Genomic DNA, 27503 nt, shown 5'->3' with positions numbered 1-27503 from the left:
GAGCTGAGGTCACCACTTTTAACCACAAAGGGCATGTGTGTCTTCAGCTTTTCATTTCAACCAAGCAGTTGCAAATCTCACATAACTCATCAGTTTTTTGAAGACTGAGGCCAGTCAAATAATAATCAATTGGAATACAGATCACTACTGATTAACTGGAACAAAAACCTGCTGCCATATCCATGATTTGTGGTTAAGACTGAAGACCCTTGGGGTAGATATTGACAAACTGTGCAGCAGCAAATTAGCTGTCATCTCTAACTTTGCATATAAGAATTGGAACAACCAAGTTGTGCTTAATATGTGTGCTTAATAAATTTGTGCTGTTTCTTGCTATAAGCATTCACCTAGGACCCCTGAGTCAAGAGACTGGTCCAAGCAGAACAACTAATTATTTTTCCACTATCTTATATGTTGGTGAATGGCCCAAAATATGATGTAATTTAGGGGCCACAAATATTCAGGAGTGATGCACTCATATGAGCACAACACACCCATTCAAGTCACTGCAGTGACACACTACAGTTCCACCCCCCAAACACCTGCGCTGCTGGTCAAGTGGTGTACAGGGAAATGATGGCTAAGGACATATGCAGAAGCAGATAAACTATGGTATGTAATTATAAAACTATGAAAGAATGGCAATAACACACAAAAAATGTGTAATTAACCCATTTTATTTGTTAATATGTGCTTTGATTGGCTGTGGAAAACATATTAAGTAAACAAAATAACTTTGCAAATCGTTGTGCAATAGCCTATTCGTTTTTCCAGAATAATATTTATTTCGAACTTTGACAGTTTGTTTTACATTGTTTTAAATAATGTGACAGGGTATGGGATGTATGATTGTCTGTACGGAAACCAGGAAACAAGCCAAATCCACATGTCCAGTGCTAAAGGTACACCTGTGGCACATAAAGAAGCTCATCTGTGTCAAGTTACACTTTGCGTACTGCATATCGCCCTCTTGTGGTTTGATAGGTAACACCCCAAAATTCAATATATAGTAAAACATCCTAGGGATAATGTAATATATTTTGTGACACTGTGTTGTTAGTGTTTAATTTAGGAGAATTGGTTACTCAGCTTTGAACATTTTACAGCTTTTAGAAAATATAGCTGCCCATTACTGTATTGAAAGTAGCAGAATCAAGTCAAAGGAAGCCATTAGAGTCACAGGCCCACTTTCAACAGATCAACAGCCTTTTAAAGACCAAGAAACGTCCCACCTAGTGCCAGCCTGATCACAATGAATACTGTATCTTTAAAAAAGATAAAAAATGAGCATAGAGGGTTACCAAAGCAACTCCAAAACCACTACACACACCACTTTGCAAACCAAACAACACAAAAACCAACATGCCGAACAACTCATTCGTTCATTGTCTGTAACTGCTTTTAGGGTTGCGGTGGGTCTGGAGCCCACACTGAATCAGTGGATGCCGGTCCCTCGCAGGGTGAGACACACTCACACTTTCACACCTATGGACACTTAAGTAACCATTCCATCTACCAACGTGTTTTTGGACCATGGGAGGAAACTGGAACACCTGGAGGAAACCCACAGGGACACAGGGTGAACACACCAGACTCATCACAGACAGTCATTTGCGGTTCAAACCTACAACCCCAGGACCCTGGAGCTGTGTGACAGCAACACTGCTGCACCACTGTAAAATTAGAACAGCAAAATTAAACTTAAAATTAAAATAGCAAAATTAAACAACAAATATTACAGATTTGTGGTCACAGAAAACATTTAAAATTGGCACTGTTCTGTGAAATAGACAGGGCTGAGATTCACAAATAAATGTCTATAAATAATTGTTTGTGCAGAGTTAATATTCCTCCACTTTGGATCTACACCAGTGCTAAACACAGCACCGCTATTCATGTGTGAAATTTCACCAAACAACTCCTTGTGAAGTTTATGAATGTGATTTTGCTGACGAAAGTATAGTGTAAACGCAGCTACTCTATTTGTATTGGTGGCGCGTGGCATGATGGGACCTAGGATAGTATTCCCACTCCCACAAACTGTCCCTTTGGAACCAGGGAAATGAGAAGCAACTAATATGTTTGTTGGCATAAAAAATGGTTGGATAAATATGGAGAGTGAATTGAGCGGCGGGGTTGTTTGTCACAGCTTTAAAACATAACAGCTGGAAGCGCGCGAGCTGCTGGAGCGGCGCTGTTTTCCCGCCAATACAAGGGGTTAATCCTCCTCTCCCTCCGTCCACACGCAACAGCCTTAACTGCGCAAACGTGGCTGTCCAAAGTCATTTAGGCGTACATTTGTGAGAGAAACGAAGCCCGAGAGAGACGCTTCGGCTTCCTCTGTTGAACCCTTTCCAAGATGTTGGGGATTCACCGTGAAAACAGCAGCGAAAATCGGAGTGACGGCTGCCATTACCGGATAGAAACACTACAGCGGCGAAACACAAACAATACAAGGGTTTACAGAAAGTGTTGTTTATCGACTTATAGGAGCGAGGCACTCTCTGCTTCCTGGGAGCGCCGTACTATAGGGGTCTTCATTGAAACAGACACTGTGTACTGCGTGTCGCTGTTACGTTAAAGAGCTCGTTTTAACTGAACAGTCATTATTCATTATTCCATTGGCGCGTGTCTTCAGACGCAGCCCGTATACGGTAACGGATCATCACACTCACATACAGGAACACGGAGAACCCATACAGCACTCAGAGACCCTTATCTACCACAGTGAAGGTCCAAACGGGTCTGAGCAGTCTTAAAAAATAGAAAAAAGATACATTTGTGGGAGAATGGACAAGGACAGAGAAATAGTGGAGAGAGAGAGAGAGAGAAAGTGGGAGAGAAAAGAGAATGTGAGGGAGGGTAAACAGTGAAAAGGCAGTGCGAAGAGAGAGAGAGGCGGAAGAGTGGGATAGTACTACACTGATGAAGAGAGTGAAAAAGCAAGACGGTATTTGAGAGTAAATAGAAGGGGAGGGAGAGTAAAGGGGAGGAAAAAAGGGGGGAGAGAGATAGTGTTAGATAAAGAGGGGAGCTAGAGAGAGAGAGAGAGAGGGAGGCTGAGTGAGGGAGAGAGAACAGAGGTGGAGAGAGAATAAGGAACGAGAGAGAGAGAGAGAGAAAGCGCGCAAGAGAGACGGAGAATGGTGGGTGAAGCGTAACTGCGTCTCTCCACCGCTACAGTCCAGCGTCTGTCGACGGGAGGCGGACGCTGCTGAGGAGGGCGAGCGGGAGCGCGCGGAGGGAAATGCTTTGTGGCTCCGAGTGCAGGGCGCGAGAAGAGACACCGAGACACGCGGCGGCGGCGCGGGCGCATCCCACGCGCGATGCTCTTCTCTGGACTGAAAGCGCAGAGCCGCGTCGCTCTTGAAGCGCAGGCGGGGGTGGACGCCGAGCGGCTTTTAGGCGACTTTTAGGCGCCTTGCAGCTGTTTCCAGATGCGCCGGACACTTTCTCTGGAGGCGGCTTCGTGCGCGAGCGGTGCGAGCAGCAATAATACTCACCATAAATATAATCATAAATATCATAATAATAGTCTTAGCTAATATCACCGAGCACCGCCGCGTGGCATTCTGCAATAAGGGGTGGGCTTTTTTTTATAATTATTAGGCGATTAATAGTTCATTTGTCAAGCAATAAATCCGGGTAGACCGCAGCGCCATGGCTGACCGGGGGACAAAGTTCAGAGCGAGGGAGAGCAGAGGCGAGCTCGAGGGGTGATGAAGACGAGGGTGTGCAGGCGTCTCCGATTCTCCGTGGACAACTTTGAGGGCAGTTTTTAAACCCGCAGCATGTGTGGGAAACACTGTGATTAGCCCTCTCCTTGTTCCTGACTGTCTTGGCTGTGCTTCTATGTAACAGCGACCAGCGCCTCGTCTACGAAGGACCATTCAGTCATTTGGGACTCGGACTTTGTGTGTCGACCCCGAACTTTGGTTGACCCCTGGGCCCAAATGTCAGGCGCTAGCCTCCTTCCCTTAACGGCACGTCGTGGAAACGTTCCCAGGCCTTGTTTGTGTGTGTGGCGTTAGCTGCACGAACGTTCTTACAACGTCCCCACAACTTAACGTGCACAAAAACTGGACATTTCTGAACGATCCAATTCAGGGACGCGACGTTCCCACGATCCCAACGTCAGTGGGACGTTTTCAGCGCCGGTGTTCGTTAGCTGTGAGCTGAGGTGTGGATGATGGAGGAGAGCCACTCTCGGACAGCAGCAGTAGCCGCAGCAGAGCCCAGGCTTGGCGCTGTCAGTGCGCCGCGGCCGTAGAACAACGCACGCCCACTCCGTGCCACTTCGATCCCTGTAACGCTTTTTTTTTCGTGTTGAATTCGCTGGCGCTTGTCTGAGCCATGGAAGCCCCTCCGTGCTCCAAGAAGAGCCTGTCTCTGTCTCTGCCGCGCGAGGCGCACGCCACGCTCAAGCCGCCGCAGCATCTGTGGAGACAGCCGCGCACACCCATCCGCATCAAGCACCGCGGCTACTCGGACACGGATCGCCACCCGCACCGACCCATGGAGCGCGCGGACGCCGTGGACACGAGCGACAGACCCGGTCTCAAAAAGTCCCGCATGTCCTGGCCCTCCTCTTTCCAAGGAACCAGCAGCGCCGGCATCAGCAACTGCGCGGGGGGCAAGCGGTAAGAACCTCCGGGGTTAGAGGTCATCACTGCGTGGGTAAAGTCGTTCAGTTAACAATAAGTCGTTCACACACGTCCCAAACATACCCCAATTAGAATCATATTTGCTTCTGAAGTTAACTTCTCCAGCTAGTTGTGCAATAGTTGTGAGGGTAGTGTTAATATAAACAAACAATATACAGACTTTTACAGATTTGCCACAACATTAAACTGAGCTCATTGTTTCTGCACTTATTTTCCATTCTCTCACATCGAATCACAATATAGATGCACTTTGTAGTTCTACAGGTACAGACCGTAGTCTCTCTGATGCTCTGCATACTTTGTTAGCCCCCTTTTCAGATTTCTCTAACGGTTTTCAAAGGTCAGTACCTCAATATGACCTCCATTGGGTGTTGGATCATTCTCAGTGCTGCACTGACACTAAAATGCAGGTGGTGTTAGCATGAGCTGTGCTCGTGAGTGGATCAGACACAGCAATACTGCTGAAGTTTTTAAACCCACAGTGTCACTGCTGGGCTGCGAAAGTCAACCAACCCAACACATCCAGCCAGTGTCCTGTGTCCACTGACGAAGGACTAGAGGATGAACAACACAAACTGTTCAGTGGCAGATGAGCCACTGTCTCTGACTTGATATCTACAAGGTGGATCAACAAGGTAGGTATGTCTTAGAGAGTGGACACAGTGTTTAAAAACATTAGCAGCACTGTGGTGTCTTCTCCACTTGTACGAGTACAGCACACAGTAACACACCACCACCATGTTAGTGTCACTGCAGCACTGAGATTAATCCACCACCCAAATCATACCTGCTCTGTGGTGGTTCTCTTGGGGTCCTGATAATTGAAGAACAGGATGAAAGGGTAACTGTAGAACTACAGAGTGCTCCTGTGTGGTCAGTGAAGCTGAGAGAATGGACATTACGTGTAGAAACAAGGAAGTCATTTTAATATTATGAATAATGGCTGACCTTTTAAGATTGAAGTCCACCTAAATTCACATATTTTGGTTACCTTGGGTTTCAAATATGAGGAAGATGTTATACAGCTAATACTAATATAAGGTCCAGCCTACAAGCCCATTCAGAGATTGCTACTTTGTGAGAAGTAGATCTGTCACAACCAGGAGTTTTAGCAGAAAATTAAGCGAGATAGAAATGATTGCAATTACAACTAAATTTTTAATTGTATCTGGCCATTAATCTACAAAACTAACATTGGCTGATAAGCTAACCTGCTCCCTAGTGTTCAGTGCATCCAGGAGGCACCAGATGAATGTCCCTAAAGTTGTATGATAAAGTCAAGTACACAAGTGAAATATTTTGGCACTGTCATATCAACACTCTGTTCATATTAACCCGGCAGGGGTGATACCATGGTCATGAGAGTGGTTCACCCAAGGTTGTACTGACCCTTGGGAATTCCCCAAATGTGGAAACCTCGCCTTCATATTTTCTGGCAATCAGGGGCTGTCTTCACACTCTCCCCCTTCAATTTTGCTGATAGCTGTGGGCTAATGGCTAAAGAAGAGAGCTTGGGACCAGTAGGTCACTGGCTTGATTCCCACTGCCAGCAGTAAGTTAAAGTGCTGAAGTGCCCTTGAACAAGAGACCTGACCCCTAAAATGCTTCCTGGGTGTTGAGAGTGGCTGCCCACTGCTCCAGATGTGAGTGTGTTTGTGTGTGTTCAAACCAAGAATGGTTTAAATGAAGAGGTCAAATTTCAGTGTATTGTTAAAAAATATAGCAATAAAGCACCATTTCACATTAAGCTCGAGAAAAGAAGGGAATCAGCATCTCAGAAATAAGTAAAAGATAACAATATCACTTTGGAAATAAATTTAAAATCTATTTGTGCTTTGAGTAAAAAACTAAAAAGCGCCAGGCCAACTTCAATAGGAAACTGCTAATTAAACACCAATTTCTCAACCTCAGAGTTCTGTTTATCTCTCACATAAACCATATGTATACACACATCACAAAACATTCCTCTGCAGAAAAATGTTACCTCCCAGCTTGAACTTAGAAAGCAGCATCAGTATCTTGTACCTGAATACAGAAGCAACTTTAAGTCAAATAAAGAAACACATATACTTTGCCGCTTCTAAAGGTGTTATACAGCAAGTCAGAAGTTAGAGCGTATGTTGCCCATTTCAGTGATTGTAAAAGGCCTACTTTGAACCATAACCTGTGTATCATGGGCAAAGATGAAGTCTTAATCCATATAACAGCGTTGTAGTTATTTCAGATTTCTTTTTACCAGCACATGTACTAATTTCTTTTTTTTAATTCAGCTTTAAGGGCCAGACAGCAAATGCAGACTTACCCTGTCAGCTTCCTCTGTGATCTCTAGCTTATTTGTAAATGGAAAAACAGATTTTGAAAAAAAATGAGGTCTCCCAGTGGATGACAAAATCTGCAAATTTCATACTATGTCTCATATATTTGCTTTTGTGGTTTCATTTACTGTTATCTGCAAGCCAATACACAGTGTGTGTGTGTGTGTGTGAGTGTGTGTGGGGTGGGCTAAGGGAATATGTGGCAACCGAAATGTTACTTCATTATAAATATTGTTATAAATTATGTAATAACCCTTCCACAAAGTCTAGGACACTGGCATCCTTCCCTGAGCAGGGAACAGATGCCAGTCTCAGGTAAATGGGCAGTTAGCTCTTAAAGCAGGTAGCTCCTTGATGTCCTCACTACCTCACTACCTGTCCTAATGGAAATTTTGCTTAGCAAGCCCTCACTGCTGAATATATATTTGCATAAAGTTCAAAATGGTTACTTGACCATTTGAATTTAAAGCTTTCCTAAAGAGACTTTGTCAGAGCTTCATTAGTGAGATTTTCTGCACTGTGCAGATGCATAAGTACTGCACAAGGGGAGGTGCCCAAGGACCTGAGCAGACCCACAGGCTCTAGTCCTAAAGCAAGACTGAGATTAGATTCACTGAAATTGATCACGAACAATGGTTGTGGTCATGTAAAATACATATAATATACAAGCTGACCAAAAGGGTACTTGAACAGTCTAAGGGCAAAAGTGCAGAAGCTCAGTGAAGCTCAAGCCTCTGGTGTCTCAATGTGCATGCTCTTGGTCATCTGGTAAAATAGAGCTGTGGTACAGTTAAAATTTTATATATTTTATTTGTCCCAGAGCAATTTCTTTTAAAGGATTTTCCACATTTTTTACAAGATTTCTGTATAATTAATTAGATTCAGAGTGATTTAAACAGAAATGGATGCTTGATTTCTTAACAGTGTTGGAACCCGTGTCTAAACCTCAAATATAGCTATTTTATTTACATTTAACTGTCATCAAACAATATCTCAGATGTCTGGCAGTTTATCTGAAGACATTTTCATGTTACAGCTTTCTGTGTGGTAGCTTTTAGAGGCATTAAATACCACCCATCACCAGCTCAGAGAACAGTTCTGACTCAGTAAGCCTCTCTAAATGGTGTGTTCAACCACACTGTTAACATCAGCCATTTATTTATATGGAAAAAATTTTAAAAATCAGTGGAGTTCCCCTTTAAGTGGTTTGTGTGTAGGCGGATGGTGGTTAACATGAAGGCCCATAGTAGTGGGACCTTCATCATGAGTTACACACAGCAACATGTTTTTTTTTTTTTTTTTTTTTTTTTTGGTGTGGTGTACTTAGAGATGTGAACCTTTAAGGGAACCAGAGCTAGGCATGACATGTTTTTCCAATGTGCTGAGCTAGAGCAGATAAGAGATAAACTGAACTGACAAGTTTAACATAGGCATATAGGTGACAAAGGTCTAAGGACATGCAAGATAAATTTTTATCGCATCTGAGGATATCCCAGGTTTACAGGGTCATGGACAGATAGAATGATGTTTGAGATCAGTGCATTGGTTAGAGAATGAGGGGTGGAATGAGGAGGTGGTCAGAGCATGTGTTATTATTATTATTATTTTTTTGTCACTGTGTCATATGCTCTCGGTCCAGTTTACTAGAAACCCTTTGTACTTACAAACACTGATTACTTTATGAGCTTCACACACCTCCTAGGTCTACTATATAGGGGCACATTTAGTGACTGCAGCCATCTGTCATCATGCGCAATTTGTCAGCCACCATCTACCTCATTCATCATCAAAGAAGCCATTCATCTTTGACCACAAAAATACTGTTGACCAGTTATTATTTCGGTGGGAGGCTATTTTCAGCGCAGCAGGGATTGTAGTTGGTGTCATGTTTATTGGAACTTATAAGGCACGACAGGTTTGCTGGAGATTTTACAGATGTATTTTTAGGTTAATTTTGGCCTGATATTTATACCAAGTATTGGAGTGAAACCAGCAGAAAATGCTGGACTGGATATCAAACGAAACAAAGATTTTATCAAATCCTGTGACAAATCTAACCTGTTAAACTACACCAATTATATAGTGTTATATATCTCCAGTCTTACATATTACCATTGTGATATTGTGATATGTTTTTTACTAAACCACCTCCACATGACTGAAGTCATTCCTCCTCTAATGCAGAGACACTTTCCACCATACTTGTAGCTGTGCCTAAATGACTCATGTAACCAACATACACCATGTTAGCTGCATGATGTAATTATGTAAACAGAATATCCCTATTATAACAATATACATTTTTTTCATATCAAACAATATGACATGACAAAACCATGGCTGGGCAATTACCGCACAAGGATAAGTTTAAATACGGTGTGTACACAAGATCTGATCAGTGTCTAGATGCTGAAGCTGCATTTGAAAAGGTCATGTGTAAATGTGCTGGGTCCGGATCATCGTGATCTGATCGCCATGTTCAATTGAGAGTGATCAGATAATAAGGGTGTAAACAGGGCCTTTGAGACCCACCCAACACAGGCCTGAATATACTGCTAATTCTGAAGCCTGAACCTGCTCACACAAACTAACAGAGACTCATTATTTAAACTCAGATTTACCTAGTGCTGAATGATCATTCATTTTTATATTAAAGCATAATTTGTAAGAGTGTGTTTGTAATGTTAATTATATCCTACATTATTCAACATTGTCTTGACAAGTAATAACAGCTTGTGGACTGGCAGGCTGGCATATTTAGTGCATATATAAACCTTGAGCCTAAAAAATGCATGTGCTGTGGTCTTAAGGGGGAAAAGGCTTGGAGTTTAATTTATTGAAGATAATCAGACTGAAATTGCCATTGCAGTGTTTGTTAAAAATAATATTTTACGCTAAGATAAACTGATATTTTACACGTGTAATGCACTAACACTTCTTAGTATCAGTTTATTTTTGTTTAATTTCTGATCATATGTAGTACAGAACCACACTCTGATATCATGATAGCCCACTGTGCTGAAGTTCCTCTTTCAGAAATGCTTAGGGATCCACTGTGAGCTTTCCACTGACAAAATACATCCCTCTCAGCTTATGAGCTTCTGTTGAAGACACCAGTTTGGTTCAGGGGCTCATTCTCCCACTTTTGAAACTATACTTCAAACATTCTGGGGCTTTTTCTTATGTCCTGGTGCTTCTGTTTTGTTTTTCTATTGTCCCATGATCTGTTTGTTGTTGTGCTGTTGTTTTTGTCAGCGTGTCTGCCCTTCCCATGGTTTTTCCTAGTTCTATTTCTTATCTGGTTCAGCCGTGACTACCACATTATACATGTCACCTGTGTGTGTGTGTGTGTGTATTTATATTTATATATATATATATATATATATATATATATATATATATTATGTGTCTTCTGTCAAAAAATCAGGTAGGGGATCTTTAGTAGCAGTATATTTATTATGGGCACATTACTTTTAGATGCTCATCTTGAGTGATGTGCTTCCATCACAAATAGTTACTTTAAAATGTTAAGAAGTTATACAGGAAAAAACAACAGTGGAATGATTTTGACAGATACTCAAGGTATTTCAACTCATAATTGAAATCGTGAATTAGTACTGTGTTTTCTGAGCTAGGTGAGATACTGTTTTTCAGACTGTACACCTGCAATGTAGACCAAGTTTGCAAGTGTTTCTAATAAAGAGGCTGGTGAGCATACATTCACATACATTCACACCAAAATATAGAAGCTAGTCTTCTGGGGTGATATTTCACAGGGCAAGATTTTATGCTGGTCAAATTAGTTAAACCAAAGGTCAATACTATACTATAGCTAAAGAGATAAGAGACAGGTCTGAGACAAGCTTTATCTGCATAGTTGGAGATTTTCAAGGTTTTCACTGGTTTTTATTGACTTAACCATGTTCTTCTGTCATATGACAGACTGTATTCTATTCTTTATTTGGTATACATTTTTTATATTCATTATATCATAATTATCAGAGTTCATAATTATCTTACAATGTTATCATATTTTTCAACTTGGTGTTGACAAAAGAAGGATGATGGGCTCCCCTTTTAAGTCTTGGTTCCTCTCCTCCCTGTTGTCTCTGTGAGAAAACAGAAATCTGTAAATTTGCTTTGTGATAAACCCAATATGAGTGAGATAAACTGATATGAGTGAACTCAATAGAACAGAGATAATGTGTACAGAACAGCAGATATTGAAATTATTGACAAAATATCTGTGAAACACAGATGATTCTCAGCAGCATAAAGATTAGAATCAGATTTAGAATAAGGATTTAGAATTACATTTGTGGGTTGGGGATTAAACTGTGCTGTAGGGAAAGGGGTCAAGCTGATTTTACAAGTAAAGCACCTGCAAATCAGCAACAGTGGACAGTCCAGCTACATCAAATACCCAGAAGTTCCAACTGAATTTGTTCCATACAACTCACAAAACATGCCCAGCTCTAATGAGCACTAATCCAGTCCCTTGATCCAGATTTCCTCAAATACACCTGTATCTCCACCACTGAAATAGCATTACAGTGAGAAATGTGTTGCTGATTTTGAAACAAAATCTATTGTGTGTTGTTTTGTTTCCCTTAACTAGGAGAGATTATCTGTTTCTTAATAAAATTTGTCAGTTTCTAATATGCTGTACATATCACATATTCATTTTATTGGTTTGGACTGGAGGATTGTGGATTTGCCATAATTCGAACAGATTTTAATCTCACATCATTCTTAATCATACTCTCCTCAGATAGATCCTAAAATGGCTTATACATGCTTTTGTGTTTGTCCGGTAGGGGTGGGCGATATGGCCCTAAAATAATATCACGATATTTTAGGCTTTTTTTGCGATAACGATATTCCTATCGAACACCCTATTTCAACAAAATATTCATTCATTCATTATCTGTAAGCGCTTATCCAGTTCAGGGTCGCGGTGGGTCCAGAGCCTACCTGGAATCATTGGGCGCAAGGCAGGAATACACCCTGGAGAGGGCGCCAGTCCTTCACAGGGCAACACAGACACACACACATTCACTCACACCTATGGACACTTTTGAGTCGCCAATCCACCTACCAACGTGTGTTTTTGGGCTGTGGGAGGAAACCGGAGCACCTGGAGGAAACCCACGCGGACAACACACCAACTCCTCACAGACACCCGGAGTGGGAAACGAACCCACAACCTCCAGGTCCCTGGAGCTGTGTGAATGCGACACTACCTACTGCACCACCGTGCCGCCCTCAACAAAATATATATTATATTATTTAAATGATATTTAATCTAACAATTTCAAACATTCAGATGAAACAACAAATGTGTAAACATTTGCTTATTTTGTAAACAAGCATCACCTACCAAGATTTTGACATTGTTTAAAAATTATTTTGAATATTGATATTTTATTTCCAAACCACCTTCACACAACTGAAATTCCTCATCTTATGGAGCAAATTTTTGAACGCGGAGCAAATTTCTACTGTACCTGTCTGTGTCTAAATGACGCATGTAACAAGTGTACGCCATATTATGTGTAACCGTATGACATCAATATGTAAACAAGTCAGAATATCACGATAATCAAAATATTGAAGTTTTTTTCATTTTAAAACATTTTGCATACTATTGCACATGATACAATATTGCACAGCCCTAATGTCCAGTATTGAATAGTGGCCTATAGCAGTTGCTTTTGCACGTGGAAGTTCACCAGATAAACAAAATCATTTACAGTGGTTTTAGGTATAGTATTGAAATGAAAGGAATTTTCAAGATAATGGAAGTTATAGGAAACAGATTTTTTGATTATATGAGTCAAATAAAGCCAATAAAAATATACATGCCCCTGCTTGCAAAAATGCCTTACATTTTGAGCAGTATTTCCCCAGAACAAACCCGTTCCTCTCATTTTCTATGACATGATTGTGACTGAAGAACTTTATCCTCTGTTTCATTCAGGTGCTGGTTCACCCACTTCTCAAACTCTCATAATGCACAACTACAATAAGACATTATTTCAAACACCAGGTAATACAGTTAGGGTTTTCATTTCCCGTAATAGCTTTTTTAGAGGAATCAAACAGTACGTTCTTCCAGTTTATATCAACATTACAGTGACGTTATTTCTGAAGAATGAAGCTCAATAGATGCATTTTGCTTTTTATTTTCTTGGAGCCATTGCAATTGCATAATTGCTGTGTCTATATGCACTTACGTATGTGAAGATTTTGGCCCACAGGTTGAGTGTGGGTGTTGAGACCTGAGCCAGTTTTAGCTACAGTAAAGGCATGTATACTGTAAGTGAGAAGGTAATAGAAATATTTGGCCATCAGCATGAATTGTTACAGTAATAAAGCAGTGCTGTGAGGGCCAGGGTCCCTCAGGGGGAAAGGGAGGGCCTCAGGCCTGGCTTCCGTCCTTCCAGGTTGTGCTGGGGCCACAGACGGCATGCTCAGCAGGCTCCTGGGACGGCGTCCAGCTCTGACTGTCTGTGTGCTGGAGCCTGATTTGTATTCCAGGCCCCAGGACACACTCGCAGCTCACAGTCCAGGCCAGTCCAAGCATTAGTGCAGCCGCAGTGACTCTGCCTGCCCTGCGCCTTCTGTGGGCGGTACAACGCAGGGAGAGAGAAAACGAGTGTGTGTGGGTCGCTGTGAGCGTGTGTGTGTGTGTGTATATGTGTGTGTGAAACTCCACAAGAAGCAGAATGTTATGTCAGTAGCTGCTTTACTCGAGTCATTGCACTTCTCCTTGTAGTGTGTGTATGTGTGGGTTAGGATGAAAAGTATGTTAGGCTTTTCAAATGAATAAAATCATTTCATGGTGATTAATGACATTAGTTAATAACATTAGGGTTTTTTCCCCTAATGTGACCTTGAACAAATATTGCTTTTCATTTAAGAAGCAATCATGTTATTAGCCATGTAAGTGGAAAAATGAGCTTGATTAGAATGTATTTTTTTATTTTCAATAAACCTCTGCAGTCTTGCTCCATTCTGTATTTGGTCTCATGCCTGTGTTAGGGAACTCCAGGTCTAAGCAGATTTATTTCTATGAGAAAAAAATGAAAATCACCTTGCTTGCATCCTGCAGTAAACCAAAATATTCCAAACACAAAAAGGTTTTGTCTTATATACATTTTCCATTCATTACTCTCTGGATTGTTTGAATATTCAGAATATGATTAATGCAATATTCAGACTATAAGCTATATCTAAAATGAAATATCTATACAGCAATATGTACCGGAAGGTGGCGCAGCAGGTAGTGTCGCAGTCACACAGCTCCTGGAGGTTGTGGGTTCGATTCCCGCTCCGGGTGAATGTCTGTGAGGAGTTGGTGTGTTCTCCCCGTGTCCGCTTGGGTTTCCTCCGGGTGCTCTGGTTTCCTCCCACAGTCCAAAAAAACACACGTGGATTGGTGACTCGAATGTGTGTGTCGGTGTTGCCCTGTGAAGGACTGGTGTCCCCTCCAGGGTGTATTCCTGCCTTGCGCCCAATGATTCCAGGTAGGCTCTGGACCCACCGCGACCCTGAACTGGATAAGTGCTTACAGATAATGAATGAATGAATATGTACTGGATTGGAACATTTTGTTTAAAACAGCGTGTGATAGCAGCCATTTTCTCAAATGGCATTCATAGAGACAGGGCTGTAGGGCACATTAAACTGGACTTCAGGCTGCAAGTCAACTATGTATGGTTCAAAGATTCAAATTAGGTAATCAGTATTAAAATTTTGTAGTATTACATAAATCTGCTACTAACTTTGACACCACTAATTTAAACTCATAAGTGTGTATACATGCATTTACACTGTAGTCGTGTGTGTACATTTGAGTGTGTGTGTGTGTGGCCAGAGGGCTTTGCACAGCGCAGGATGTGGATGCTAATCAGCCTTGTCGCTTCTACTCTTGCGTTCAGCAGGGTGGGGGGAAGAAATTCTATGCCACGTGTGATGTTTTTCTTTTCATACTTTTCATTTATTACAGCAATATCTTTTCCCTTTTATTTGCCAGTGACAACCAAATAATGGTTGTTTGATGCTGGGTACCCAGGCTAGTGATTTATGGAGCCGCACTAACATGCTGCTTGAGTCTAGCATGCTTCCCCTGTCATCTGCTCCTTAAAGCCCAGGGCAAGTATCATATCACTCTAGAGTGGGTGACGCTGATTCCTGCACATCTGTTTTCCTGATGTCACATCCTTGGCCTATGCATGAGACACACCGCAAAGTCAAGGCAACCTTTATGGTTCCCAAGCTAATCTGAAAATCCTGATACAGGACAAAGTGGCATTAAGTTAGATGCTTTTTTTAAATTAAACAGTCAAAATAGCAAAAGAAAAGCAGTAGGGCTTTTAAAGATGAAACATATCCTGGACCTGACTTGTATAACTCACTTATTCACAGTTACAAACTGAAGATTCTCCACAAGACATTGAAATGTTTTATTAGGATTAAGATTTATGAACAACAATGTTTTTTTCTCAACTCTTGTTTTTAAGGAAAATGGAAGTGTTAATTGGAAACACTAGAAATAGTCTAAACCAAATCTCACACAAACTTTTGGATACAATATTATCCCCAAGAACAGGATAAATCAGTACACATGCTTTTGCAGCGTGCTTTCTTTGAAGGAACTCAAAATGCAGTGACAAATACATTCTTCTTGCTCGCCATTTTCAGTCTTCTTATTTTTGGGTTAAGTTTGTTGAATTTAATGACAGTTATCATTTTAATACTAATAAACAGTTAGCATAAAATGATGAATGAGTGGAATTACAATTATACGTTACAAAAAAAGCCCTTTTAAAATTTTATTTGAGGACCTGGTAGTACAAGATCCAAAACCGTCCCCAAAACGATGTGCAGACACCGGACACATCTGAAGCTGCAGTTGTTACATTAAGACAAATCTTTACTCATACTGTGGACTGGAGACTTCCAGAAGAAAAGCCCAGGGGTGCTATCAACGAGTGCTGCTTCACATCAGTGACACTGTAGGTCCTTGTTTTTAATCAAGGTCAATTTTCATTTTTTTCAAGGAAACTGGAAAAAATGTCTCGGGCACCTTTCTGGTCACACTGCAATCAGAAGGACCTTGATGAGAAGGGCTCTGCACCAATCAGAGAAGCAATCATGCCTCTATTGGGATTCCGTGACACTGTGTCCTGGACGTAGAGCTGCCAAAGTCCTTTGGCGGTCAGCAGAGCATATGGTTCCTCCCAGCTGTGTAGGATGGCAAAGGGATATTCCCAGAAGTCAGTGTTTTATGTGTGGGCCGGCATGTGTGGGCACGGAGCCTTTCTTTTGGAGCATTCCCCTTGATCTGTGGACAGAAATTAGACTTTTCTATGAAACACTCCAGATTGGAAATTTCATTTGGAAAGTGGGACAAACGTCCTCATGTCCTTTTTCCCTGTCAGTCATGTTTGTTGCTCAATCAGTCATTTCGGAACAGTTCATTTAGCGGTGCCCACAAGTGGCTAACCTGACTAATGCATGGCAGAAGTAAAACCACTGATAGGACTTATGTGCAAACCACAGGCGTGCCTTGTGCATCCTTTGGCTGGTTGGTCCATATAATGCAACCAGCCGGGTTTTTTTATTGAGAGAAAAGGGTGGCCATTGCTCTTGTTAAGTGACATACCAGCCAATCAAGCGGTTAGATGATTATACAGCAGAGTCAAGTACTTGTACTCAGAGCACATTTGGCCACTTGGCGATGCTGTGTGGGCAGTAAATCGAACCAGCAACAGGCTTCATATGCATTTAGTACTTGATAGGAGGCATGCTACGCTGTGATTTTGCTATGACTAAATCATGAGGGAAAGGTTAAGAAGGAAAACGGATCCTGTATACAGTTACCATTTAAGTATAAAGCTGCATTCTTCCTTTTCCTTGCCTTAGACTTTGATATATACTCTCAATCACAAACTCATTGAAAGTGCATCGTTGAACTTAGTTTGCAACCAATGTCGTCAAGTTCTCAGCATTTGCTTTTAACCATCAAAGCCTAATACAGTGCACTTAGACTTAAATCCCAGCTTTGCTGCTTTGTTTGCCACATTTAAGCCATATAAGCGTGGGTAAAATAGGATCTTGCTGGAGCACTCTCCCAATCAGCAAACACATAATAATTCAGTCTACACAATACAGAGACTAGGTTACAGTCAGACACAAACATCATCCAAACAATAAATCAAAACAACAACTATAATGGAAAATTTATAAGGTGTTATGCAGATCATTTTTATTATATTCACCATGTTTTAGAAAATATGGATGTGCACTCTAGGTAATGGCTTTATATTAGAAACAGGAGTGTTTCAGCTGTGCTAAGGCTTTACAATAGAATGCTTGAAAGTATGCAGAGGACAGTAACAGTGCTTTAAACAGAAGTGTACACTATTGCTGTTGTAGGCTGCAAGATATTATTAATGAGAGTTAGGAAGCTCTTCACAGCAGCTTGATAATAATGTCTATGGGTAAAAATATGCACAGAATGATATGGAACCTGCTGGTGGGAGTGAGAAGATTTTCGTGTCTCTTTCCAGAAAATGATGCAGTTTGGGACCAGGATGGGACATGCTATTTAGAGTGGCTTGCGTACTTACTGCAGTAAGATGATAGGACCAACTGACCACAAAGCCCAATAGAAGTGGCATAAGATATCTCTTTGGGGATGTCACTGAGAAGTTATTTGAAGTATATGTGCATCATTTGCTCATGTGTCCAGATGTGCACCGAAACAGATGGGTACACTGCCAAAATTTGAATCTTATCCTCACTAGAGATTATTGCAAGCGGTCAGATTGCACTGTACTCAGTTCCACGGTGATATAACGCTGGGTCACAGCACTGTTGAATATGGCTGGATCCAAAACTACTGCACAGCAGTAATAAATCAGAGTAGATGTCATCAATAAATGTTTTAACTCAACTCAAACTGTTTTTGTTGAAATTAAATTAGCTGAGTGATATACAGGTCTTGAAGGTACAAGCCACTGACTGATAACCAATATGGTGCTGTGAGATTTATTTTTGCAGTAGAGAACCAAGATTATTTTTATAAAAATATAAAGCTTTTAATCCAGGCCTAAAAAGTGTGAGATCCAGTTTACTACAATACTTGCAGAGTTTAAAATACAAGAGACAAGAAGATTCTATGAAATAATAATTGTATGAAAGCCTTCTCTGAAGCCTTCCCAGATCTTTGGCAAAACAGTCCTGAAATCTGAAGCAATACATACTTCAAACTGATGTGATAACATTGTGTAATAAGTGGTGTATGTAATCACAGGATGGGTAAAAAGGTTCAGGTTTATGTCAAAGGCTTGTTTACTTAGAACATCTTGGGCTCTACCAAAATACGCATTTTTACCCAGCTTGTCAGATCATATACAGAGGATTAATGCAGCAGGGTAAAAAAGAAACCTATATAATCTAAGCCACAGAACATATTATGAAATAAATCATAATAAAAATAAGTTTTTGAATGCATTTGCACATTAATTTAGGGATATGGACTTCCTACCAACCCACAAACTGAGTCTTATGTGAGTAGCACTAGGCCTAATAGAATTTTTGTACCAGAAATAATTGTGATAAATGATATTACTGTCATTTAAAGACAATTTTATATCAGTGATATAAAAATATTATGAAATTTAATATAAAGTAAAAATACACCCTTTTAAGAGGCAATGGAGTTAGCACAATTTTAGTTAAGAACATTCTGGCATTGGAATTGGAAAATTAAAAATGTTTAAATATACAAAATAAATAAAACATAAATAGAAATAAAAAAACATTCCTTTCCATATAACAACTCAATAATTAAGAGACAAGAGAAAAGCAGAGAACTGAATAAAGTGATTGGCTAAAATAGTTAAAAGTTAATTTTTATGTAAAAATCACACCAGTGAACACAACATGCAACACTGCAGTTATAACAAACTGAGGTAATGTCCATATATTGTACATTAAATTGGTAATATAATTATTGTGGAAATTCTTAATACGTGGTACATCAGAGTTGCCCTGCCTCCCCATCTGAGTCTCTCCAGTCCAGTTACACCTCTGGACGTGCATTTATGTGACAGTGCAAAGGTGAACACAAAGACAGCAAAACAAACACAGAAAGATAAGTGTATTATTAAATATGGTGAAATAAGAATGATGAAGAAAGAGCCCAAACAAAAGTGACTTAAAGCCAGCGTTTCTGCTCCTTGTGCCTTACTCCTGAGCTCTAGTGCTTGAAAGAAAATAGAGGCTTGTTCTCAACAGCTACTAAAACCTGTCATTCTGAACAGGTATGTTTAGATAGAGGGGAAAGAGTGTAATTTGATCCTTGTGGTATTTTGACCAAGGCATGTCACTGAACCTTTATTAAGACCCCAGGGATTTGTGTTAACTTGTGAACAAAGGGGTATAATATTTCTCAATTAGTGTATAAGCTTTAGAGAGTCATTTTCATTGACATCTGGAAAATCCACCATTTGACAGTTTATCCTTCTTATGGTCTGTTTTCTGTAGTGTCAAAGTGGTGAAATTTGCAGTTTACAAACACAATGAGCAACCCTGTCAATTTAGAATATAAATGGATCTGTGTACTGTGACCTTAAATGCTTTTGGTGCTCCTGGATCATGTTGAAAACTCAAGTATTTGTTATTTTCAACCATAAAAACACAGGCCTGTGCACATCCCCACTGTGTCCCGTACTTGTGAAAATTGTTAAAGCTGTTGGACGCGTTGCGTTCTCTCACTGGAAGGACATTTGTCAGTCTGTCTACATTATGCAGCTACCTTTACTTTTGTGTGTGTGTATGTGGTGGGGGAGGTAATTATTCATGTCCCATGCCCCAGTGCAATCTGGGAACTTACCGCTGAAGAAAGAATGACCGACGTTGAACAGAGGAAGCGATCAGCCTGCATTTCTGTTGCTATGGTTACTTGTTTTGTGGATGTGTAAAATAGATACATTTGCCGAAAAAGGCAAAAGGAAGTCTAATTCCCTGATGTGCCGTGTGTTGTCGTGGCATGTCGAAGCAAACACATTTTATTAGCTGTTCGCAATGAAGTAGCCTCACATTTTTTGATTAAGCCCTGTGCCTCAGAGAGCCCTGAGGTGATATGTCACCAATTTTATAAGTTGAGTTGCTTTTATTTGTCTGGTATTTTCTAGCCCTTCATTGTGCTGTTTTATTTTTACCACCCCCTCTCATTCTCTGTAGCTCTAATTCCTTCCTTCTCTCAATATTGGCTTCTGTTTCTCTCTTTTTCCTCTTCCCTTTTTTGTACTCTCTCTCTCACTTATTCTGTCCCTCTCTCTTCAGTTGTGGGGTATACAGATAAACACCAAAACACTCTAGTGCTCTTCTGGAGGCTTGTTGAATAGCTTCCAAGCCTGTTAAGCACTTAATTAGACACACCTGCGATTAATTAGCTCCCAAGCAGCTTTGTGTGTTGCACCTATTGTTCAAACTGTAAACAGCATACAGAAAGATATTCAAATTTGGGTTATTATTGCCTTGATGTATGTTTCTTTTGCACTAATGACATTGTATCATTATGAGTCAACCTTCAAGAGCGTTCCAGACCTCCAAGCCTTTTGCATAGCCTTAAAAAGCCCCTTCCCACAAGATAAAACTGTTTTCTGTGGTCTTAAAAAAACGACAAGCTTTGGTCAAAGAGCACAGCACAGTTCTCTGCACAGCCCTGTTCAGAAAGACGTGTTTCAGTGCCTGTTCCTCTGCTCCTTTAAATGAGAATGAGTGACAGTTCAGTTCAGTGCAAGGGCCCAGGAGTGAGGTTATGGCTCTGTTGGTCCCATGTTTTCTGACCTACGCAGACCACAGAAAATCTGACTCTGTTGTTTTATTTCACAGTTTGTGGGTTGGTAGCACTCCAGATTCTCAAATTAATGTGTGAAAATGTTTTTTTCCCACGGTGGCACAATAGGTAGTGTTGCTGTCAAACAGCTCCAGGGACTAGAGGTTGCTGGTTCGAGCCCTGATCCAGTTGACTGTCTGTGAGGAGTTTGGGGTATTCTCCCATGGTCCAAAAACACACGTTGGTAGATGGATTGGCTACTCAAGTGTCCCTAGGTGTGAATGTTTGACTGTAGCTGACTCCAGGGTGTGTTCGTGCCTTTACCCAGTGATTACTGGTAGACCCACTATGACCCTGAACAGGAGTCGTTACAGACAGTAAATTAATAAATATCATGTCTCTTTTAAGCTCTGGCAGTGTCTTGCAAGATATGGGTTGGTTTTGTCATGGAAATAATTGCCAGGCCAATTTTGATCTAGTTTGTCGATCTGGTGTCTTGTCCTTGTGTCTGTGTGAGTTTCCTCCCACAGTTCAAATCACACAGTGGTAGGTGGACTGGCTGTGTACAAGTTTTCATAGGTGTGAGTGACATGTGTGTGTGTGTGTGTGTGTGTGTGTGTTGCCCTGTGATGGACTGGCACCCTGTTATAGGTGAGTTCCTGTTTTGTGCCCTGTTTTGGATGAAGTGGTTACAGAATATGAATGAACATTACAGAACATGAATTAACATTGAAGTGGTTTATGTACATTTTAAAAATATATATTAATTATGACATAAAATGAGCAATTACCATCCCATAGTAGATTGTAACTAATTGTTCAAATACTGAGTTCTGTTAGCATTGTATTTGTTTGGTGACTAAAGAAGCACTGTGGCAACCCTGAGTTCAGACTGCTATTATCCCCCCAATTTTTATGTTGTTCTTGCTATCTTGATCCTCCAAAATTGCTTCCTTCAAAACTGTAATACCCTACACACAGACTTCAAGCAGATTGCCCTGTTTCTTCTTGCCATGTCACTTTCTTTGCTTCTGACTCTCCCTCTAATTCATCACTACGTCTTAAGACACTATTATTATCGTTGATATAGCTCATGCTCCCACCCCACTCATTCATCGGGGTGTCACTCTTGTACACCTTGTCTTGATCTGAGGCCACTTGCTCCTCATCAAGCCCTTTGCTGCCTCTTTTCAGCTTCTTGTTTTCTAATTACACACCCCATAAGATTCTTTGTCCTCTGTAATTACCGACTTCGATCTCTGCCATTTCCATCTGTGCCTTTCTCTCCTCCTTCTTGTGCCATTTTGCCCAATTTCCCTCCTTCTGTCTCCTGCTCTCTGTTCCTCTGCTGTCCTTTTGTTTCCTCTATTGTGCTCCTCTCATCGCTGGGTTCACAATGCCACTCAGATTCTGTCTGATACTCTCCAGCTCATGCTTACTGCTGAGTTAATAACACTGCCAACATATCTTTAAATCTATCATATCTCCCCTACCCCCTCCACCCCACTCTTGTTCTCAACCACTGAGATCTTCACCAAGCACCACCAACCCCCTAAACATTTGAGAATCTCAGTAGCTCATTCACTTTCATTTCCCCAGTGGCTGAATGAACTGGCCACCGTTAGAAATTTGCTTATTACTTTGCAATGACCCCTGCAGGCACACTGCATTTAATGTTTCCGCCATTATTCGCAATGTCTCCCCTTTGCCTTTGCCATCCATCAAGGCCCAACAGCTCTTTTGCAATAGCTCTCCTGCCGGCTACCCATCAGGCACATGCATAGCAATCCATGGCTCTGCAGCAAGCGACTCTGAGTGGGGAGGAGACTGTATCACTGCTTTGTTTAATTAGCAGAGCTATCTGAAATCTATACATCCATTTACATGTCAAAGCCCCACGAGCAGTGAATGGAATTTTTCCAGGCTCTGGATCCCAAGCAGTGTGTTGGTAAAAGTGTAGCCAATAAATTCTGAGGCATACCATAGGGTTTGGATCAATCCCACCTATTCCATTGTTCTCCACCAAGTGCATTGAGGATTTTCTTGAGCTCACAATGCATACATGACACATATTTTGGAATGCTTTTGATAATTTGTTTGTGTTTGTGTTTTTGATGCTATTAAAGCTATACCCTGTTCTCACATGTCTGTGTGACAGATATTTGAGTGAGTGTCAGGTCAGAGGTGTATGGGGTCAAAAAATACTCAAAAAGATTTTAAGCTTGTAAAACCATACTCACATTTGTAACTGCATATGAGCAACTACATACACGTAACCAGAAAAGTTCATTCCCAGCTGGAACCAAAGAGTTGTTTTTGCAGCGCGAACAGTGATGTTGTCCGTGGGCGTGTCAAGGTTCAGTAACTCAAGAAAGAGCTCAGAGCTTCAAATACAGTGTTATCGCCCAGTGGAGCTGGACTAGGTCATTCACAACATTTCATGTAAATAAATAATAGGAAATAAAACAGGAACACGCCCCGTTTTTATGTGTTTCTGGTGCTGTTAGGCTCTGTGCCATGCACGTAGGTTAGAGCCACGGCTACTGGTTATGTTTCTCTGCTGTTCACAAGCTCAGCAGGACGACTCTGAACTCAGCAACATTTAGACAGTATTATATTCCTCCTCCACCCAGAACAATGTTCCAAGAATCAGGAAAGGAACCGGTTTAAGAACCAGAGTTCTTTTGGTGGAAAAGTGCTATGATTGGCGACAACAAATCAGACTGGTTAAACAAACCGCACGATCTGATTGGTCCAGCAAAATCTTTCCTATTGGTCTTATTGGCTGTGAAACCAGGGTCTTAAATTTGCAACTGCAAAAAGAGATTCACACAAGCAGCAGAGAAGGTGAATGTGTGGATTTTTTCCACCACATTGCACAATTCCCACTTGGAATGTTTGCTCTGGCACATTTTAAGCCATTTGAGAGGTACTGGTTCACAAACGTGTTTCTACACATTTACAAATATTTTTTCCTCATTTCTGAATTTAAATTATTATTATTGTTTTAACTTGTGCATTCCAATACATTTGTGGATTTGAATTTCATGTGTATGTAGTTGCTCAAATGCAGTTACAAATTCCGTTACATCTGTGAGTATTGTTTTACAAGCTCAAAATATTTTTGACCCCTTTTTGACTCCATACATGTGGACTTTCCGTGCTATAGTGGTAAACAAGGCTTAAAGCACATCACTGCCAGTGCACAGAATCCACACCTTTCATCTTTTTCCATCAACAAATGGAGTGCAAGGGGCCTCAGGCCTTTCTGAAATGCCCTGCAGGGGTCTTGGAGTCATCAACCACTGGTGGTTAGTAGACTAAGGCAGCCATTGTCACAGGTGTTGTTAAATGGCAGGATCTGATTCAGGCCATTGGCAAAGTGGTCCAAAGGTGCTAGGCAAGATGTTCAAGAGGCTGAAAGATGAGGCTGTAAGCAGTAGCTGGTGCTGCTTTGCCTGTATATCCATGAGGGGCAAAGTGTTAATGTTACGTGAAAAGCCTATTTACCCAACACCAAATAAATTTTAATGTGTAAATATTATTGATAAATAGTTCCATTCATTTTCTGAACAAAATCATTTCAAAATGTATGCTCAAATCAGACAACAAATCAGATTAACAGAATTCGTGTTGTGTGTGTGTGTGTGTCTGTGTTGCCCTGTGAAGGATTGGCGCCCCCTACAGGGTGTATTCCTGCCTTGCGCCCAATGATTCCAGGTAGGCTCTGGACCCACCGCGACCCTGAACTGGATAAGCGGTTACAGATAATGAATGAATGAATGAATGAATGAATGTGTGTGTGTGTGTTGTGTTTTTTTCGAGAATCAGATATCACTAGTGAATATGAAGATTAAAGGATATATGGTCCTTTGTGGCACCTTAATGTGCTTATTCACAAACTACAAAATAAACAAATACACACACTCAATTGTATCACTATCTAAATATTTCATGCACCAATATTTTGAATTACTCTGGAGTATGCTGTTTAGTCTTAATAAAACACAGAATTAATGAGATCCATTTTTGACAATTATTTCTTTGTTTCTTCTGTAAGATGAGTTTTTGATATTGCCAATAAGCAGAAATTCTAATCTATCAGTGGATTTCAATCCCTGTCTTATATGACTCTATAGCCAATAGTCTCCCATTGCTCATTTTCATACTTTCAAATAATTATTTATCAAGCCCTTCCCGAGGCAATGTAAAAGGCCTAAGAATGATCATAAGTGCTGTACACAGGTTGTGTTTTAAAACATTCTAAGAATCAGATGTAGTATTTAGAAGGTGTGTATGTGTCGTTTTGTAGTATTTGTGGTTTTACATGAGGGATATGTCTGAGGTGTAGGGAGGTGTGAGGAGTTGCACTTCCCGCCTGTTACCAGCCAGACGACCTGAGCCAGCCTGCTCCCCAGCGATTACCCACAATCCCATTCTCACATTCTGATAAAAAACTGTGCAGTGACAGATGTCAGGGGACCCTCACTTTTCCCCAATACACACACACCACGATCACTACGACTACGACTACGACACCACTATCACAGGTACGACGATGTACCTGTGTTTCTGTGTGTGTGTGTGAGAGCAGGGCAGAGTAGTATCAGTAGGATGTCAGCAGTGCAGCTTGTCACACACATACATTTAAACTGACACATACACCACAGTAAAGCAGGAGGAACAATGCCCTCAGCAATATTCACGAGGCAGGCCTCAGTGCTGCTTTAAACAGTACTAATGCAGGTTACGCTGACAGCTGACTGGTTTCAGATAAACAACAGACCAATGTCATGTCTTTATTCCGTAGTAATGTCCATACACAGAAATCAACGTCTAAGCTGATTTTCTCTATGACAAAATATAAATCGGATTTTTGCTTTGGTGAACAAAATGTATCCATAACCCATATGTTGTATCCTATATGTATATGTATATGAATGTCATCACTGGATCTTCAGAATTTTTTTACGGATTTGGGAGTCGAATAATGAATTTGTTGCATGCAAATGAACAGTTGCTCAGCTGAATTGACATGCTAAAATTGACAACTTACCCCAACCAAACAAACAAGCTTCTCAAATGTGGTATTTGGTGGTAGCTTTGGCAATAGCTGGTTTATTTGCTTGAGCAGCTGTTATTATATTAGGGTGACCAGACATCCTCTTTTACCCAGACATGTCCTCTTTTTTAGACTTAAAAAAACGTCCGGGCAGAATTTCACAAACATCCGGGATTTTGTTTTTCTAGACATTACATAGAAGCCCCCCCCCCCCCCCCCTCGGGAAAGGTGTCCTGTCTTTCACCATCCCAGATCTGGTCACCCTATTATATATTAGTGCTGTAGTTTAATTTAGTTAATTTTCTCTCATGACACTTCCATGTAATGGCAGTAGGTTTAGCTTGCTATTAGCAGGAATGTAGAAATGTCCTCCTTTCTTGAATAACAAATACATTTTTACTAAACAACACTTTAGATAATTCTGGCTAATGAAGCTTGAAAAGTTCTCATGTGTGAATTTCAAATCTTCTAGACCACAACTGGCTTCTTCTTATGCCAGCCTATACATCCCAAAAAAAAGTCTTTTATTTCTGAAAACCCTACGATATGATAATTGTTCCACACCTGGGAACATAGAAGGTCTGGCAGGTTGAGGCGACCATGTAGGAGAATGCTGAATGTGCATGGCTCACTAGCATGGTGCTTGATAATGTGCTTCCTGCATCCTTCCTGATATGCAGTGCCCCCTGGGGGTCGTATTTCCCAGATGGATTGGCAGGGCCCCAAAACTTCAGCCCACTGGATGATTATGAGAAAGCGGCAGTCCTGCTTGCAAGGGAGGGACAGATGGCTGGATGGCTGCAATATCAGCAGAATATGGCGATGGCTGCCGTAGTGGATTTTTTTTTATCTATTACAGCTTTACATTAATTTACAACATCCCTGTGTATGGTTTAATAAATTTGCCTGGCAGTACGCAGTGGAATTGTGATCATGGAATGAAGTGTGAGTTGTATTTGTAAAACTCATGTCTAAGGAGATTGAGAGGTCTGATAATTGCTTGGCATACAAATTGAAGGCTTTGGATGAATGTCTGTGAGGCAATGGATTGTGTGTGTGTATGTGTGTGTGTGTGTGTGTGTAAGAGAGAGAGAGAGAGAGAGAGAGAGAGAGAGAGAGAGAGAGAGAGAGAGAGGGAGAGAAAGAGTAGGAAACCAAGAGGGTAGCAATGGCTTGGCCTGGTTAACGTAGATTGTGGTCTGGTTGTGTGTGATCTGGACCGTAAGCTGCTGTTTCTGAGTCACTGGCATTAAACCACAGAAACCACAATAATAAAATCAACCTTAGTTGGGATACTGTAAAGCTGGGCTGTTTTTGTTTCAGTGGTGTTGGTGGGCTGCATTAATTGAGCTTGTGTGCAAAATCACTACTCAAAATGCTTCTGAAATCTTGGAGGAAGCCAGTCTCGGAGGAAGAAGGAATGTAATTGGTTATGAACCTGATTGTTTACCACATATTGGGCAGAGATGTTCAAAGACAGCACTGTAAAGGTCCAACTAGACCTTTTTGTGCCTGCTCTGACCGCCATATATCTTGTCTTTGGAAGTTTTTTGTTAATATGGACTTTGTTCTGTTTCATTATTTGTTAAAACCATTAGTATTTATCA

General features: G+C 41.0%; 1 protein-coding gene and 1 pseudogene across 1 annotated transcript in view; both read left to right on the top strand.

Moving 5' to 3' along the window:
• Positions 1-3082: 3082 nt before the first annotated feature.
• The window catches only part of pde4a (phosphodiesterase 4A, cAMP-specific), a 91037-nt gene continuing 66616 nt past the window's right edge, over positions 3083-27503 (top strand). Inside the window, exon 1 of the mRNA XM_066673914.1 lies at positions 3083-4640. Coding sequence (XP_066530011.1) covers positions 4354-4640 — 287 coding nt within the window. The 5' untranslated portion in view covers positions 3083-4353. The remainder of the gene's footprint in view (positions 4641-27503) is intronic.
• On the top strand, positions 5992-6131 carry LOC136700547 (U1 spliceosomal RNA; annotated as a pseudogene).

The sequence above is a fragment of the Hoplias malabaricus genome, chromosome 6 (assembly GCF_029633855.1).
Source record: "Hoplias malabaricus isolate fHopMal1 chromosome 6, fHopMal1.hap1, whole genome shotgun sequence".
In the NCBI taxonomy this organism is placed as follows: Eukaryota; Metazoa; Chordata; class Actinopteri; order Characiformes; family Erythrinidae; genus Hoplias; species Hoplias malabaricus.
Note: the sequence above shows the minus strand (reverse complement) of the source record. Positions and strands in the feature narration are given on the sequence as shown.